Source organism: Lepus europaeus, chromosome 21 (genome assembly GCF_033115175.1).
Source record: "Lepus europaeus isolate LE1 chromosome 21, mLepTim1.pri, whole genome shotgun sequence".
Lineage (NCBI taxonomy): Eukaryota > Metazoa > Chordata > Mammalia > Lagomorpha > Leporidae > Lepus > Lepus europaeus.
Genome location: NC_084847.1, coordinates 346736 through 361667, shown reverse-complemented (window position 1 = coordinate 361667; position 14932 = coordinate 346736). Strand labels below are relative to the sequence as shown.

General features: G+C 65.0%; 1 protein-coding gene and 1 pseudogene across 3 annotated transcripts in view; both read left to right on the top strand.

Moving 5' to 3' along the window:
• The first annotated feature begins 725 nt into the window (after positions 1 to 725).
• On the top strand, positions 726 to 11936 carry LOC133751034 (small nuclear ribonucleoprotein-associated protein B'-like; annotated as a pseudogene).
• Positions 11846 to 14932, top strand: part of AXIN1 (axin 1) — a 53633-nt gene continuing 50546 nt past the window's right edge. For all 3 annotated transcript variants that reach the window (XM_062179687.1, XM_062179686.1, XM_062179685.1), the window contains exon 1: positions 11846 to 12804. In XM_062179687.1, coding sequence (XP_062035671.1) covers positions 11927 to 12804 — 878 coding nt within the window. In that variant the 5' untranslated portion in view covers positions 11846 to 11926. The remainder of the gene's footprint in view (positions 12805 to 14932) is intronic.

The window sequence follows — 14932 nt, the reverse complement described above, 5'->3', positions numbered from 1 at the left end:
GGAAAAGCAGGAGTCACGGGGGTGTGGCCATCAACAGTCTGCCTGGGGCGTGGAAGTCCCAGAGCCCTTCCTGGTGGGGCCCAGGGGTCCACAGGAAGCAGGACCATGCTGGGGGCCTCGAAGGCCCAAGAGGGTGCATCTGGGGGTTCTGCAGGTGGTGGCTAATGAGAGGGTAGCGGAGAGGCCCTTTTCTCTGGGGTAGGTGGGGAGTTCTCCCTGTCCTCCTTCCCACCCCGCCTGCCCAGGCCCGGCCTCCGGCCCCTGGGGCAAGCCTGACCTGAAGCCCTCTCAGCAAGGGTTGCCACAGGGGTCCAGGCAGGGCTTGCAGCAGCCCGGGACAGGCCACAAGAGGGCCGGAAGCCCCTCATGCCAGTCACGCACAGAACACACGCGTGCAGACACGTAGCGGCTGGTGACAAGCAGCTGTCACTCAGCCACACCCGGCTTGCCCTCTGAGGGGACCCTGGCACGGGCCCACCGGCGGTGCCAGCTGCTCCCTCAGCAGTCGGGAGTGGCTCAGGGGTGGCGGTGTCTAAAGGGGCTGGTTGCCATGGTTACCATAGGGTTCTGAGGCCGTCATCTGGTCCCTGCCTCAGCCAATCGGCGGTGGGAGCCTGAGCTGCAGCCCAGAGTCACGCTTCTGCCTCCCAGCCACACAGTGGCCAAGAGCAGGGACCCGCGTCCTGGAGTGGCTGAAACTGCTCGGACGGACAGCCAAGCCCATCATGGCGGCCGGCAGGACGGCGGGACGCGAGCAGGTGAGGTGAGCCGGGCGGGTGGACAGGTGTGCAGCTGGGCGTGCTCCTCGTGCTCATTGTTCTGGCTGCGGCCCTGCCCTCGGCCCACCCAGCCCCACCCGAGCACCTTCTCCCCAGAGGTCCCGAGGAAGGGTCAGGGGAAGAGACAAAGGACATGGTGCGAAGCAGGACGCTCCCACCGCGCCAGCGCCCAGGCCGCCGTGGTGTGCCTCACACGGAAGTGGCCAGCTGTGTCGAGCCCCGGCCGCCTGGCCCCGGGTGTGCCGGCCAGTGCTCCCAGGGCCAGGCGGCAGGCTGGGTCGAGTCGGTGCAGTCTAAGGAGCCTTATGATTTTTTTTTTTTTTTGAGGCAAAAAAGAGCGATTAAAAAAATGTCCACCTATAACAGGGGCGGCCAGCCCAGATGGATCAGAGCGCCAAATCCCATTACTCGGACTTCAGAGGACGGCCCTGCTGGCCAGCTGGGGCTTGAGAGCTTGTCAATGGAGTCTCCTCTGGAGATGAAAGGGGGGCGTGCTTGTGTGTCTGCGCGTGTGCAACCTGCGTGTGCATGCGTGTGAGCGGGAGGGCCACGCCGGCAGCATGGCAGGGCCTGGAGCTCTCCTGCCCGCGGCGGCCACCGCGCACGTTTCCACGTCCTTGCTGCGGCTGCGTGTGGCATCCGTGGGTGGTTGCAGGGTGGCTGGGCTGGGCACAGGCAAGGCTGGGCCGCTGACGGCCACATCCCCGGGAAGGCGGTCCTGACGGGGCCTGGTGCTCCCACCTGCGCCTCCGTCTTCTAGCGTCCTGCCCAGCAGGGGCCATTGGAGAGTGCAGGCCTGGCCATGGGCAGAGCTGGCTGAGGACTGGCCTTGGCTGTGTGGAATCACCCTGCCCACAGTCCTGCTGCCCACGGAGGACACATCCTGGGGGCTCAAAGCCTCCGTCGCCTCGGTTGTTAGGTTACTGGGTGAACTCTGAGGAGCAAATCTTTTAATCCACTGTGGCTAATCCAGTGCACTTTTGTTTGCATGACAGAATGGCGGCAGCAGAGGGGCCAGAGGGAGCCCAGCACACAGAATCACACACGTGGGACTCGGCTGTGGCAGCCAAGAGAGACATCTTGGGGCAGCAAAGGGGAGGGGGCGCAGGTGGGCCCTGGGGCAGGACAGCTGGCCTGCACCCCCGGCTCCAGGTGTGGCTGCTGGTCCCCAGGGTGGTGCGGGCCTCTCGGGAGAGGGGCCACAGGGCCGAGTCGGGTGGGAGAGCGAGGCTAACAGGGACACAGGAGCTGCCAGGGCCCGCAGGGCCTGCTGTGGGGATGGTGGTTACCAGCACGGGGCAGGACGTCCCAGTGAGCCCACAGCAGGCTCCTGGGGAGGCGTGACTTCCCCTGTGCTTCCAGAAGCCAGGCTGAGCCCTCAGGTACATGCCCTCACTCAGAAACCCCCTCGCCTGGGGTCGCGGGAGGCCAGCAGGCCCCTGCCCCTTCTGGTACTGTCTGGTACACCCAAGCTGGGCCACGGCTGTGGGCTCCATCCCACTGCCCAGGGCAGGTCCAAGAGGGTCGCACACGGGCCTCTGAGCTGTGAGGTGTGCTCAGGACCCTGCTGTGCCAGAGCGGACAGCCTGTCTCACCCAGACACAGGCAGATGCTCGCCTCCAGGGAAGAGGGGCTGGGCCGGAGGCCTGAGGCTGGGGAGGCACTGGGGAGGGGTAGGCTGACTCTGCCCTCCTTCGTTGGCCTCTGTGGCTGGGGTGGCAGACAAGGGCTGTCTGGACCTTGTACTCCCCACATTCATGGGCCAGCCCTGACCCAACTCAGCTCTCTGCTGGTGTTGGCCCTGTCCTGGCTCCTGGACCCTGTGTCTGGGATGAGAGCCCTTGGGACAGGCGCAGCGGGAGGGACTCCTCTCTGGACAGCAGGGTGGCAGCCATGCCTGGGACGGGGCTGCCACGGGCACCGCTCAGGCGGGCAAGCCTGCTGGGTGTCACCCTGTACCTGGTGCTTCTCCTTTCCTGTTGGCCCTGGGAGCCTGAACCTCGCCTCCTGGAGCTGGCAGGATGTGGGGGCGGTGTCAGGTCTCCTGGGTGGATGGTCCATGCAGGGAACGTGGGTAAAAGTGGTCTGGAAGCTGCTCTTGGTGGACGAGCTTTGGGAGGCTCCAGCCCGGGAAGCCCAAGGCAGCATGCACTTCCCAGGAAGGTGGCGCTCTCTGGTGTGGTGTGGCGGTCACCGTGCAGGGCTGACACTGCCCGCGGTGGGCTCCGTCAGCCAGGGCTGGTGCCTTTGCAGCCCACCTCTCTCGGAAGGGTTAGCTGATGCCGGCGTCGGTGGAGGGACGCGCGGTGGTTTCCACGTGACGGCCACGGCGTGTTCACGGCACGAGGCTCCCGAGCTGACGCACAGTTCTGCTCCCTTCCAGGAACTTTCCATGGCCGTATCACAGCCTCTGTGTGCGGTCCTGCGCCCCTCTCCCTGCGGCCTGTCTCACAGGCGCCACTCCGCGCCCTCGTTTGGCCCTGGGCTGAGGCACGAGGAACCTGCCTCCCCCGACCCCCGAAGCTCAGAACAGGGGTGAGAACTGGGGCCTGGGGGCTGGGCCTCCCGCTGAGTGCGGTGCGCGGTCAGTCTGGCTCCTCTGCGTCCTCCTCCCAAGCCTTCTAACCACCACTGGGCCTGACCAAAGAGCCCAACACGGTGACCGAGATGTCCCTGCTGGGGCCTCACCTGCAGCACGCGCCCCTGTGACGGCCTCTGCGGCAGGGTGGCCCCGGTCCTCGCGGATGGACAGTTTCAAAGCATTCCTTCTCCGTGGCCTTGCAGAAGACAATTTCATCTTTTAAGCCTTTCCTTTGGTTTCTGGAAAGAAAACCTGAACCATTGCCACTTACAGCTCATCAAACAGAAGCCTTGGGTGGCAAAGCAGGTCTGTCCCTAGGGGACCTCAGTGAAGACAGAGGTGTGGGCCTGGACAGGTGCAGGAGAGGGGAGGAGAGAGGGTGTGGGGCCCTGGACGGGGTGCAGGAGTGGGGACAAGAGAGGGTGTGGGGCCTGGACACAGGAACAGGAGTGGGGACTACACAGGTGCAGGAGTGGGGAGGAGGAGGGTGTGGGCCCTGGACAGGGTGCAGGAGTGGGGATGAGAGAGGGTGTGGGGCCCTGGACGGGGTGCAGGAGTGGGGATGAGAGAGGGTGTGGGGCCCTGGACGGGGTGCAGGATTGGGGATGAGAGAGGGTGTGGGGCCCTGGACGGGGTGCAGGAGTGGGGATGAGAGAGGGTGTGGGGCCCTGGACGGGGTGCAGGAGTGGGGATGACACAGGTGCAGGAGTGGGGACGAGAGAGGGTGTGGGGCCTGGACACAGGTATAGGAGTGGGGACTACACAGGTGCAGGAGTGGGGAGGAGGAGGGTGTGGGCCCTGGACAGGGTGCAGGAGTGGGGATGAGAGAGGGTGTGGGGCCCTGGACGGGGTGCAGGAGTGGGGATGAGAGAGGGTGTGGGTCCCCCGGATACAGGTGCAGGAGTGGGGACGAGAGAGAGTGTGGGGCCCTGGACAGGGTGCAGGAGTGGGGACGAGAAAGAGTGTGGGGCCCTGGACAGGGTGCAGGAGTGGGGACGAGAGAGGGTGCGGGCCCCTGGACACAGGTGCAGGTGGCCAGCCAGGGCTGCTTCCTCTACAGCCTTCAGAACCATCCTCCACATCTGATGGATTTCTTTGAGGGGGTGCCCCTGAGCTCCCTTCTCTGCCTACCTGAATCCCACCCTGCTCCAACAGCACAGCCAGGCCCACAGCACAGCCCCCAGGCCCACAGCACAGCCCCCAGGCCCACAGCACAGCCCAGGCCCACAGCACAGCCCAGGCCCACAGCACAGCCCGGGCCCACAGCACAGCCCCCAGGCCCACAGCACAGCCCGGGCCCACAGCACAACCCCCAGGCCCACAGCACAGCCCCCAGGCCCACAGCACAGCCCAGGCCCACAGCACAGCCCGGGCCCACAGCACAGCCCGGGCCCACAGCACAGCCCCCAGGCCCACAGCACAGCCCAGGCCCACAGTACAGCCCCCAGGCCCACAGCACAGCCCCCAGGCCCACAGCACAGCCCGGGCCCACAGCACAGCCCGGGCCCACAGTACAGCCCCCAGGCCCACAGCACAGCCTGGGCCCACAGCACAGCCCCCAGGCCCACAGCACAGCCCGGGCCCACAGCACAGCCCCCAGGCCCACAGCACAGCCCCCAGGCCCACAGCACAGCCCCCAGGCCCACAGCACAGCCCGGGCCCACAGCGCAGCCCCCAGGCCCACAGCACAGCCCGGGCCCACAGCACAGCCCCCAGGCCCACAGCACAGCCTGGGCCCACAGCACAGCCCCCAGGCCCACAGCACAGCCCCCAGGCCCACAGCACAGCCCAGGCCCACAGCACAGCCCCCAGGCCCACAGCACAGCCCGGGCCCACAGCGCAGCCCCCAGGCCCACAGCACAGCCCGGGCCCACAGCACAGCCCCCAGGCCCACAGCACAGCCCCCAGGCCCACAGCACAGCCCAGGCCCACAGCACAGCCCTGGCCCACAGTACAGCCCCCAGGCCCACAGCACAGCCCCCAGGCCCACAGCACAGCCTGGGCCCACAGCACAGCCCCCAGGCCCACAGCACAGCCCCCAGGCCCACAGCACAGCCCAGGCCCACAGCACAGCCCGGGCCCACAGCACAGCCAGGCCCACAGCACAGCCCAGGCCCACAGCACAGCCCCCAGGCCCACAGCACAGCCCAGGCCCACAGCACAGCTCGGGCCCACAGCGCAGCCCCACTCAGCAGAGCTGCTGCGTTTCCTTCTTGCTTCTGATTCCTTTCTTGTCCCTGCAGGGCAGGGGTCCCGAGGAGCCAGAGGCCCGAGGGCCCTGTTCTGGTCCCGGGGCTTGGGGACAGCCACCACCATGGGCCAGGTGGAAGATGGACGTGGACAGAACCCAAGAGCCTGGCCTGGCCGCAGCAGCAGCTCTGCAGAACAAGGCAAGCACGGGGGCCATGTTGGGAGTGGGGAGGGAGCTCAAAGGCCGGCCGAGAGGTTCTGCTCTCGGCCTTGCCCACCCAGGACTCCCGCATCCCACGGAGACCCTGCTGTGCCATGAAGGCTACCCACTGTGTGTCCTCTGAGGCGGAACAGGCTGGAGAAGGGGCTTCAGGGGGTCTGAGTGCCCAGCACCGAGGATCCGGGGTGGATGGGGCTTGCCACCTGGTACTAGGACACAGTGGGGCCAGTGTTGATGGCCCTAGGAGTGGCCTGGGTCCCCAGTAGACGGGAATGCCTCCGAGCCCTTTCTCACACAGCAAACCCAGCAAGGGGCACCGTGCTCAGTCCTGGGAGAGGCAGGCAGCAGGCACACTCGCGGGGGGGGGGGGGGGTAGCTGGGTGGAAGCCCCGAGCGAGGAGTTCTGATGGGTGGTGGATGAGCAGTGTCCACAGGAAGGGTGGGGGTGCCGTGAGGTGACTTGGGGGAGTGAGGCGGCATCATCCTGAAGGCATGGGCGCAGGCAGGTGCGGGGGCAGCGAGATCTTCAGAAAGGGCCCTGCAGGGCTGTGGGGGGCTGAAAGCAGAGGGACGGCCGGGAGGGCTGCTGTCCAAGCTGTGTGACTGACAGGTGTTTGCAGCTGCAGCCTCCTAGTCTGTGGGACCCATGGGACAGCAGCCCCAAACCGCTCTGCAACAGATGTGGTCCTGGTCTGTCCTGGGCTGGGGGTGGGAGTGGCAGGTGAAACTCCCTCTGAGGCCTGGCAGGGCCGGGGAAGGTGAGCAAAGTGCTGGTTCTGAGCGTGGTGCTGGGGCTGCCGACTCCAGGCCTGGGGTGTGGGCGGGGGACCTGGATGGAGCTGCCAAGCTGGGGCTTGATGCTTTACACCCGAGACCCCGGCACGGGCTGGCACAGGAGCAGAGAGGCTGCGACACCCAGAAGTCTTTGCTGTCAGGCTCGCCTGGCTGAGCTGGACCCCTGGGCAGCCCTTGGGATCCTTGAGGGTGCCTGGGAGAAATCAAGGTCAAGGGGACCAGCTCCGCCCACCGCTCTTCAGAGGCTGTGGCTCCTGCCTGAGGGCCACCCCGCGGCTGCCACTCCGTGCCCTAGTCGGAGTCCCTCCCGCACGGGGATCGAGAAGAGCAGAACCCCCGCCCACCTCCTCAGGGTCACGGTCGGTTACGTTGACCAGAACCGAGGGGCAGGACGTGAGCAGGTCAGCGCTATACTCCTGGGATGTCCACTTGCCTGGGCGAGGGGCCTCCTGTCCAGGGCTGACCCGGCAGAGCTCCCTTGGGGCCCAGTCAGCTGGCGCAGCTGGACGGGGTGGACGCCCGGGGCGCCCTTGGCGCGTGGGCAGCGGGAAAGGGCTGCGACTCGGCGTAAGCCTCACTTCGGGCACCCGCCGGCCTCCACCTTCCCGGGAACCTCGGCCGCCGCCGCCGCCGCCGCGGGAGCCCGGGCACCGCCTCTCTGCCCCGCCCCACTCGGCGCGACAGGCCCCGCCCCGGCCCCGCCCCGGCCCCGCCTCCTGCCAGGCCCCGCCCCACGCACCGCCCCGTCCGCGCTCTCCCGGCCCCGCCCCGGCCCCGCCCCACGCCCCGGCCCCGCCCCCGCACTTCCGGGCGGCGCCGGCGGGGGCGCTCGGGCCTGGGCTTCGGCGCTCTGGGCTCGGGCTCCCGGCTCCGGGCAGCGATCTCGCCGCCGCCGCCGCCGCCGCAGGAGCCGGAGCCGGGCCGGAGGCGCGTCCCGCCGAGTGGGCGGCTGCGGGCGGGCGGCCGGGCCTCGGCGGCGTCCCCGCGGCCTGCCTCGCGCCCATCCGCGGGCCGCCGAGCCGCCGCCGCCGCCGCGATGGGGGCCGCCTCGGGCCGCGCCCCCGCCGGGTCCCGCCCGCCGCGCCGCCGCTGAGCGCATGGGCCGCGCCGGGAGCCGCGCTTGGGGCCTCGCCGCCGCGGCGCGCGGGTGAGTGGGGCGGGCGGCGCTGCGGAGCGAGCGGGCCTGCGCCCCGCGGCCGTGCGTTGTAGGCCTCGCTAGGCCGGCCGGGCGCCCGGGCGCGGGACCCGGAAGAGGGGCGCGGGGAGCGCAGGCTGTGGGGCGTGGGGCCGAGGGTGCGGGGGCGCCGAGTGCAGGGGAGGGGGCGCGGGTGCCGGGGGAGGAGGGGTCCGCGGGGAGCAGGGGAGGGGCGCGCGGCGCCCTCAGGGTCGAGGGAAGGGCGCGGGGGTCCCGGGTCCCGGCTGCGGGGTGGGGGCGGGAAGGTGGCTGGTGAGAGGCTCGCGGGCCAGAGGATGGAGGGGCCAGCGCCCTGGGCACGGGGTGCGCGCGGAGGGCAGGCTGGAGACCCGGGGTTCTGAGGGGGCGCCAGGACTCCTGGCTGGACGTGAGTTTGCTTGTGTGCGCCTGGGCCGGGGGTCTCGTTGTGGGTGGGTGTGCAAGGGCCTTGGGGGGGAAAGTGGGAGTGAGTCTGAAAGCCGAGGAGCCCGTGGCTCGGCTGTGGGCCTCGGAGTCCATCCGCACCGCGTTCCTGGGGACTCGGCCCCCAGGACCCAAGGCCTGCACAGCCAGGGCCGCAGGCTCTGAGCGCAGGTGGAAGACGGGAAACAGTGCGTGTTCAGTGGTGCCAGGGCTCCTGTCGGGCCTTTTGCCCGCCCCCGGCGCACTGCCTCTTCAGCGGGAATCTCAGGCCCGCTGGGTCCCCGGGCCCTGTTTGCATTCTAAGCCGGATGACCCGAGATAGCTTCGGCTCGCTTCGGCTCGTTCAGTTCGAAGGACTGCCGTTCAGGACAGGGGGGGAAGCAGATAAAACGGTGTTCTCCCCTCATGTCCAGCAGGTGTTGACTTTTCTTGGGTTTCTGGTTTCAGAAGCTAAGTGGACTTTGAGGATCTGGGTGATGGACGTGTGGCTTGCCTGTGAAGTAGCCCTGGCCCTTCAGGAGTTCGGTCAGTGGACAGTTGGGAGGTCAGCCGTGCTCTGTTACGTCCACACGTCACGTAAATCGAAAGTTCGGAAGTTACATGAGCGAAGTGAACATGGGGAGCCTTGAGCTCGCCGCCGTGGTGCCCGGGCTGTGTACTGGGGTGGTGACGAGAGGGAATTGTAAATACAGCCTTAGACTTCCAGGTTCCTTTTATGGCTTCACTTTATTGATGGTGGTTCCAGGCTGTGGGCCAGATCCAGTGCTTGTGGGCACTTGACTCTAACTTGAATTAACGTAACTGCTCTGCGTGTGGTGAGAGTGTGTGTGCGTTAAACGCTCGGGGCCTCCCCGTGGAGCTGGAGCAGGTTCCTCCCGCGCCAGTGATTGTGGGGGTGCTCGTGTGCTTCCCGGGACACCCAAGGTCTCTGTCAGCCGACAGCCAAAAATAGATGTGAATTGTGCTTTTGGGCCCTGACAGACAGTGTGAAGTGGTTCGGGTGGACATGGCTCACACATAAACTAAACGCCACAGCCCCGGTTCTGTCACCAAGGGCTGTTGCTTGAATTTGCTGCTTTTTCCATAGCACGAGCGTTCCGTGTCCGCCAGGACTCGTGTTGGCATCACAACAGGTGTCCTTTGCCTTTATATCAACGAGTGGGGTATTTATCGGTGCTTATTAGTCGCAAGCCCTTCCTGCTGCATGATGATTTACGTGGGAGACATCAGTACCTTACAGAGGGGCACTGAGTGGCCTCCCGTGCGGACACACCGCCAGGGTCCGAGACTCAGCTCTTCGGCTGGTGAACTGTAGATTGTCCAGGGGCTAGCGGATTCAGATGGTCAGCACGCAGGCCTGCCTTCCTGTGCTGACGTTCTGGACGGGAGGACGGCAGATGTCCACCAGCTGGTGCGGGGCTGCAGGTATCCAAGGGTCTCCCCTTGCTGATGGAGCTCGAGGGAGTGACTGCTTCTGAAGTGCTCTTTGAGCAGTAGGGGCCACAGCCCAAGGGGGCCTTGACCTTAAGAAATAGGCTGGTCCTGCTGAGTCAGTCATTCGCTGTGGAAGTGTCAGTGGGGGGCATCATTGTGGCCCATCCCCCGCCTGTGGATGTCTGTGAAGCGTGTGCGGTGTGGGAGGCAGGCAGGGCGTGGGCTGCACCTCGGCCTGAGCCCGCAGCCCGCAGTGGTGGCTGGCAGTGCCCCTCCGCGTCAGTGCTCTGGGCATTTGAGGTTGATGTGTTTTGGTAAAGTCCTTCTCCAGCTCACTTTTTTTTTTTTTTTTTTAAAGATTTATTTGGGGCCGGTGCTGAGGCGCAGTGGGTTAATGCCCTGGCCTGAAGCGCCGGCATCCCATATGGGTGCCAGTTCTAGTCCCGGCTGCTCCTCTTCCGGTCCAGCTCTCTGCTATGGCCTGGGAAAGCAGTGGAAGATGGCCCAAATACCTGGGCTCCTGCACCCAAGTGGGAGACCTGGAAGAAACTCCTGGCTCCTGGCTTCAGATCGGCGCAGCTCCGGCTGTAGCGGCCATTTGGGGAGTGAACCATCGGACGGAAGACCTTTCTCGCTCTCTGCCTCTCCTCTCTCTGTGTAACTCGTAACTTTCTTTTCTTAAGATTTATTTATCTGAAAGTCAGGGTTACACACAGAGAAGGACAGGCGGCGCGGAGCAGGGGGAGAGTCTTCCATCCGCTGGTTCACTCCCCAGTTGGCTGCAACGGCCGGGGCTGAGCTGATCTGAAGCCAGGAGCCAGGAGCTTCCTCCAGGTCTCCCACACAGGTGCAGGGGCCCAAGGACCTGAGTCGTCTTCCACTGCTTTCCCAGGCCACAGCAGAGAGCTGGACCAGAAGTGGGGCAGCTGGGACTCAAACCGGCACCCATATGGGATGCTGGCACTGCAGGCGGCAGCTTTACCTGCTACGCCACAGCGCGGGCCCCTCTCTAACTTACTTTTAGCCAGCACTGATTACATTGTTCCGGGCTGTGCTGCAGTCAGCGCCTTGGCTAAGCCGAGAGGCATTATTGCCAGAGTGCGTGGCAGGAAGGGCCAGAGACCGTGGCAGAGTCCTGACTGTGTCGTGATCGAGCAAAGTCTGCGTGCCCCTTGTGGGTGCAGCGCCCAGAACTCACAGTTCCCCGGCCTCCGAGGGGCTGAGTGCTTTGGTTTTGCTCTAGAGTTGTCATGTGAGTCGCAGTGCAGTTGTATTCGCGTTTCATTGTTTTCTAAATCTTTTCTGTTCCTGAGGTACCTGGTTACCGTTTGCTATCAGGAGGGCATTTCCCAGGCAGACACGGCCTGGGGCCCTGTGTCAGAACGTCTGCTTGGCTGTCCTGCTCCAGTGCCCGATTCCAGCTTCCTGTCATCGCAGACGCTGGGGGGTGGCAAGCGTTGTGCCGAGTTGAGTCCTTCCGTCCATATGGGAGACCTGGATTGGATCCCCAGCGCCTGGCTTCAGCCGGGCCCCGGCCCAGTCCCCGCCGCAGTGGGTGTTTGAGGAGTGGATCAGCAGATGGGAGCCCTCTGCCTCTTGAGTGCGTCTTTTAGGAGAGAGAGGCCGCGTGGGGAAGGTTGCTCACATGGCGGTGTCAGGCTGCTCTGTGCGTGTGGGGTGTTTTCCATCCCTGGGTTCATGGTGCTGAAGGTGACCCACGGTCGGCCGCTCCTGCCGTTGGAGGAACCCCTGCGGTCTGTTCGCACACGCTGCACGGCCCCCGTGTGGGAAGTGAAACAGTAGGCAGGAACCCTGGCTGTGGACCTGGCTGATGTGGGAGCCAGAGCAGCCTCCCTGCAGTGGGTGTCGCCTGACAGCTGGGGTGACTGTCCCGGGTGTGTGAGGGGCCAGCCCTCACCTGAAAGCCCTCCCCGCTTCCTGCCCGCCTGCCCCTCAGCTCTTCGGCCAGGACGGAGGGCCTCCGCAGTGGTCGCACAGAGTGGTACTGGAGGGCAGGGGCGTTCTCTGTGTTCTGGGTACTCCCTAGCAGGAGGCGTTCCTGTAGTTGTAGAAGTTTGTAGGGATTGTCTTGATACGGAGCAAACCTTGTGGCCAAAATGTGTCTCCGTTTCAACTGTACACGGACTTCCTGGCTTTGGGTCATCGCCAGTCTTGTCTGGAGGGAGCCCCTCGGCCGTGTGTGCGTGGGCCCACCTTTTCCTAACCCGCGTCCTCTCTGGTTCCCGCAGGACAGCCTGACTCACCGTGAGCTGCGAGCACGGGTGTGTTAGGGAGCAGCGCTCGCTGCCGCTCGCCGCACAGAGTCCACGATGAACGTCCAGGAGCAGGGCTTCCCCCTGGACCTCGCAGCAAGCTTCACCGAAGATGCCCCCCGGCCCCCGGTGCCTGGGGAGGAGGGAGAACTGGTGTCCACAGAGCCGAGGCCCGCCAGCCACAGCTTCTGCTCCGGCAAAGCTGCTGGGATTAAAGGGGAGACGTCGACAGCTACTCCAAGGCGCTCGGATCTGGACCTGGGGTACGAGCCCGAGGGCAGTGCGTCCCCCACGCCGCCGTACTTGAAGTGGGCCGAGTCCCTGCACTCCCTGCTGGACGACCAGGACGGGATCAGCCTGTTCAGGACTTTCCTCAAGCAGGAGGGCTGTGCTGACCTTCTGGACTTCTGGTTCGCCTGCAGCGGCTTCAGGAAGCTGGAGCCCTGCGACGGGAACGAGGAGAAGCGGCTGAAGCTGGCTAGGGCCATCTACCGGAAGTACATCCTCGACAGCACTGGCATTGTGTCCAGGCACACCAAGCCGGCCACCAAGAGCTTCATCAAGGACTGCGTCGTGAAGCAGCAGGTCGACCCCGCCATGTTCGACCAGGCCCAGACGGAGGTCCAGGCCACCATGGAGGAGAACACCTACCCTTCCTTCCTCAAGTCCGACATCTACTTGGAGTACACGAGGACAGGCTCGGAGAGCCCGAAGGTCTGTAGTGACCAGAGCTCTGGGTCAGGCTCAGGGAAGGGCCTGTCTGGATACCTGCCCACTCTGAATGAAGACGAGGAGTGGAAGTGTGAGCAGGACACGGACGAGGAGGAGGCGCGGGACGCGGCGCCGCCCAGCAGGCTCACCCAGAAGCTGCTCATGGAGACGGCTGCCCCGAGGGCCTCCTCAGGGAGACGGTACAGCGAAGGCAGAGAGTTCAGGTGAGCGGGCACCAGGTGTCCCTTTCCGGTCCTCGCCTCTGAGACCTGGAGCGCGAGCCAGGGCAAGGTGTGGGTGACGCGCGGGCTGAGCCCCCTGCTGCCCTGGGGCTGACTCACGCCTGATCTGACGCGATACTTGCACGTTCAGTAACGGCTTTATGGTCGTGTTGTCCGGAGTGCCTTGGTCGAGAACAGACTAAGAAGTCTGGGTGTGCAGGTCGCCAGCCTCCTGCTGACACCTGCACTGAGACCCCCGCTCTGAAGTCCCGTGGGCTTACCTGGTGGGTCTCGTGCTTCGGGCTCGGGAAAGGGAGGCGTGGCCGTCGGGATGCACTGGTAGCTGGGGATTCTGGGTCATTCCCTGTGACGGTGGCGTGCTGAGGTTCTCCCTAGAGGCCAGGAACAGTGCTGGGACCTTGGTGGGGGGGTTGCCGGGTACTCTGAAGACTTCTGCTGCTGTGGGTGGAGCGGCAGGCTCAGATCTCTTGTCTGCCAACAAGACATGGCAGCGCTGCTGGGAGGGGCAGAGTTCACGGTATCCAAGGGGTGACCTGGGGCTGTTCTCATGGGTGAGGGCACCCTCGGTGTCTCTGGACTGTTCCCTCCTGTGTTCTCCCATGGGTGAGGGCACCCACGGTGTCTGGACTGTTCCCTCCTGTGTTCTCCCATGGGTGAGGGCACCCACGGGTGTCTGGACTGTTCCCTCCTGTGTTCTCCCATGGGTGAGGGCACCCACGGGTGTCTGGACTGTTCCCTCCTGTGTTCTCCCATGGGTGAGGGCACCCACGGGTGTCTGGACTGTTCCCTCCTGTGTTCTCCCATGGGTGAGGGCACCCACGGGTGTCTGGACTGTTCCCTCCTGTGTTCTCCCTTGGGTGAGGGCACCCACGGGTGTCTGGACTGTTCCCTCCTGTGTTCTCCCATGGGTGAGGGCACCCACGGGTGTCTGGACTGTTCCCTCCTGTGTTCTCCCATGGGTGAGGGCACCCACGGGTGTCTGGACTGTTCCCTCCTGTGTTCTCCCTTGGGTGAGGGCACCCACGGGTGTCTGGACTGTTCCCTCCTGTGTTCTCCCATGGGTGAGGGCACCCACGGGTGTCTGGACTGTTCCCTCCTGTGTTCTCCCATGGGTGAGGGCACCCACGGGTGTCTGGACTGTTCCCTCCTGTGTTCTCCCATGGGTGAGGGCACCCACGGGTGTCTGGACTGTTCCCTCCTGTGTTCTCCCATGGGTGAGGGCACCCACGGGTGTCTGGACTGTTCCCTCCTGTGTTCTCCCATGGGTGAGGGCACCCACGGGTGTCTGGACTGTTCCCTCCTGTGTTCTCCCATGGGTGAGGGCACCCACGGGTGTCTGGACTGTTCCCTCCTGTGTTCTGTCATGGGTGAGGGCACCCACGGGTGTCTGGACTGTTCCCTCCTGTGTTCTGTCATGGGTGAGGGCACCCACGGGTGTCTGGACTGTTCCCTCCTGTGTTCTGTCATGGGTGAGGGCACCCACGGGTGTCTGGACTGTTCCCTCCTGTGTTCTGTCATGGGTGAGGGCACCCACGGGTGTCTGGACTGTTCCCTCCTGTGTGGACACCCGGAGCATCCCCAGTGGCTTTTCTGGAACCGTGGCTTTTCTTTTTTCCCATAACCCTCCCTGATTACGGGAGTCGTTCGGCTGCTGCTGGTGTGTGTTCACTAGGAAGCAGAGTTCTCGTGCTTCCCCCGTGTCCCCAGGAGCTGGTCCCTGTGTAGCGGTGACAGCTTGGAGCTTGGGTGACCCCTGCTGATCTAGACAGAACTCGGAGAACACGCCCCTTAGTGTCGCGGCTGCCCCCACTGGACCAGCTCTCCTCTCTGCACTGGGACAGAGGGATTGGCTGCTTCCTGATAAATACAGCACTAAACATTTCTAAGGTTTAAACTTTTATTTATTTGAAAGTCAGAGATACAGAGAGGGAGAGAGAGATCTTCCATCTGCTGGTTCACTCCTCAGGTGTCCACAACTACCAGAACTAGGTGAGCTCAGAGTCAGGAGCCAGGAGCTTCATCCGCGTCTCCCACGTGGGTGGACCACGTTCCGTGCTTTCCCGTGTGCATTAGCAGAGATCTGGATTGGAGGTGGAGTAGCAGGGGCTTG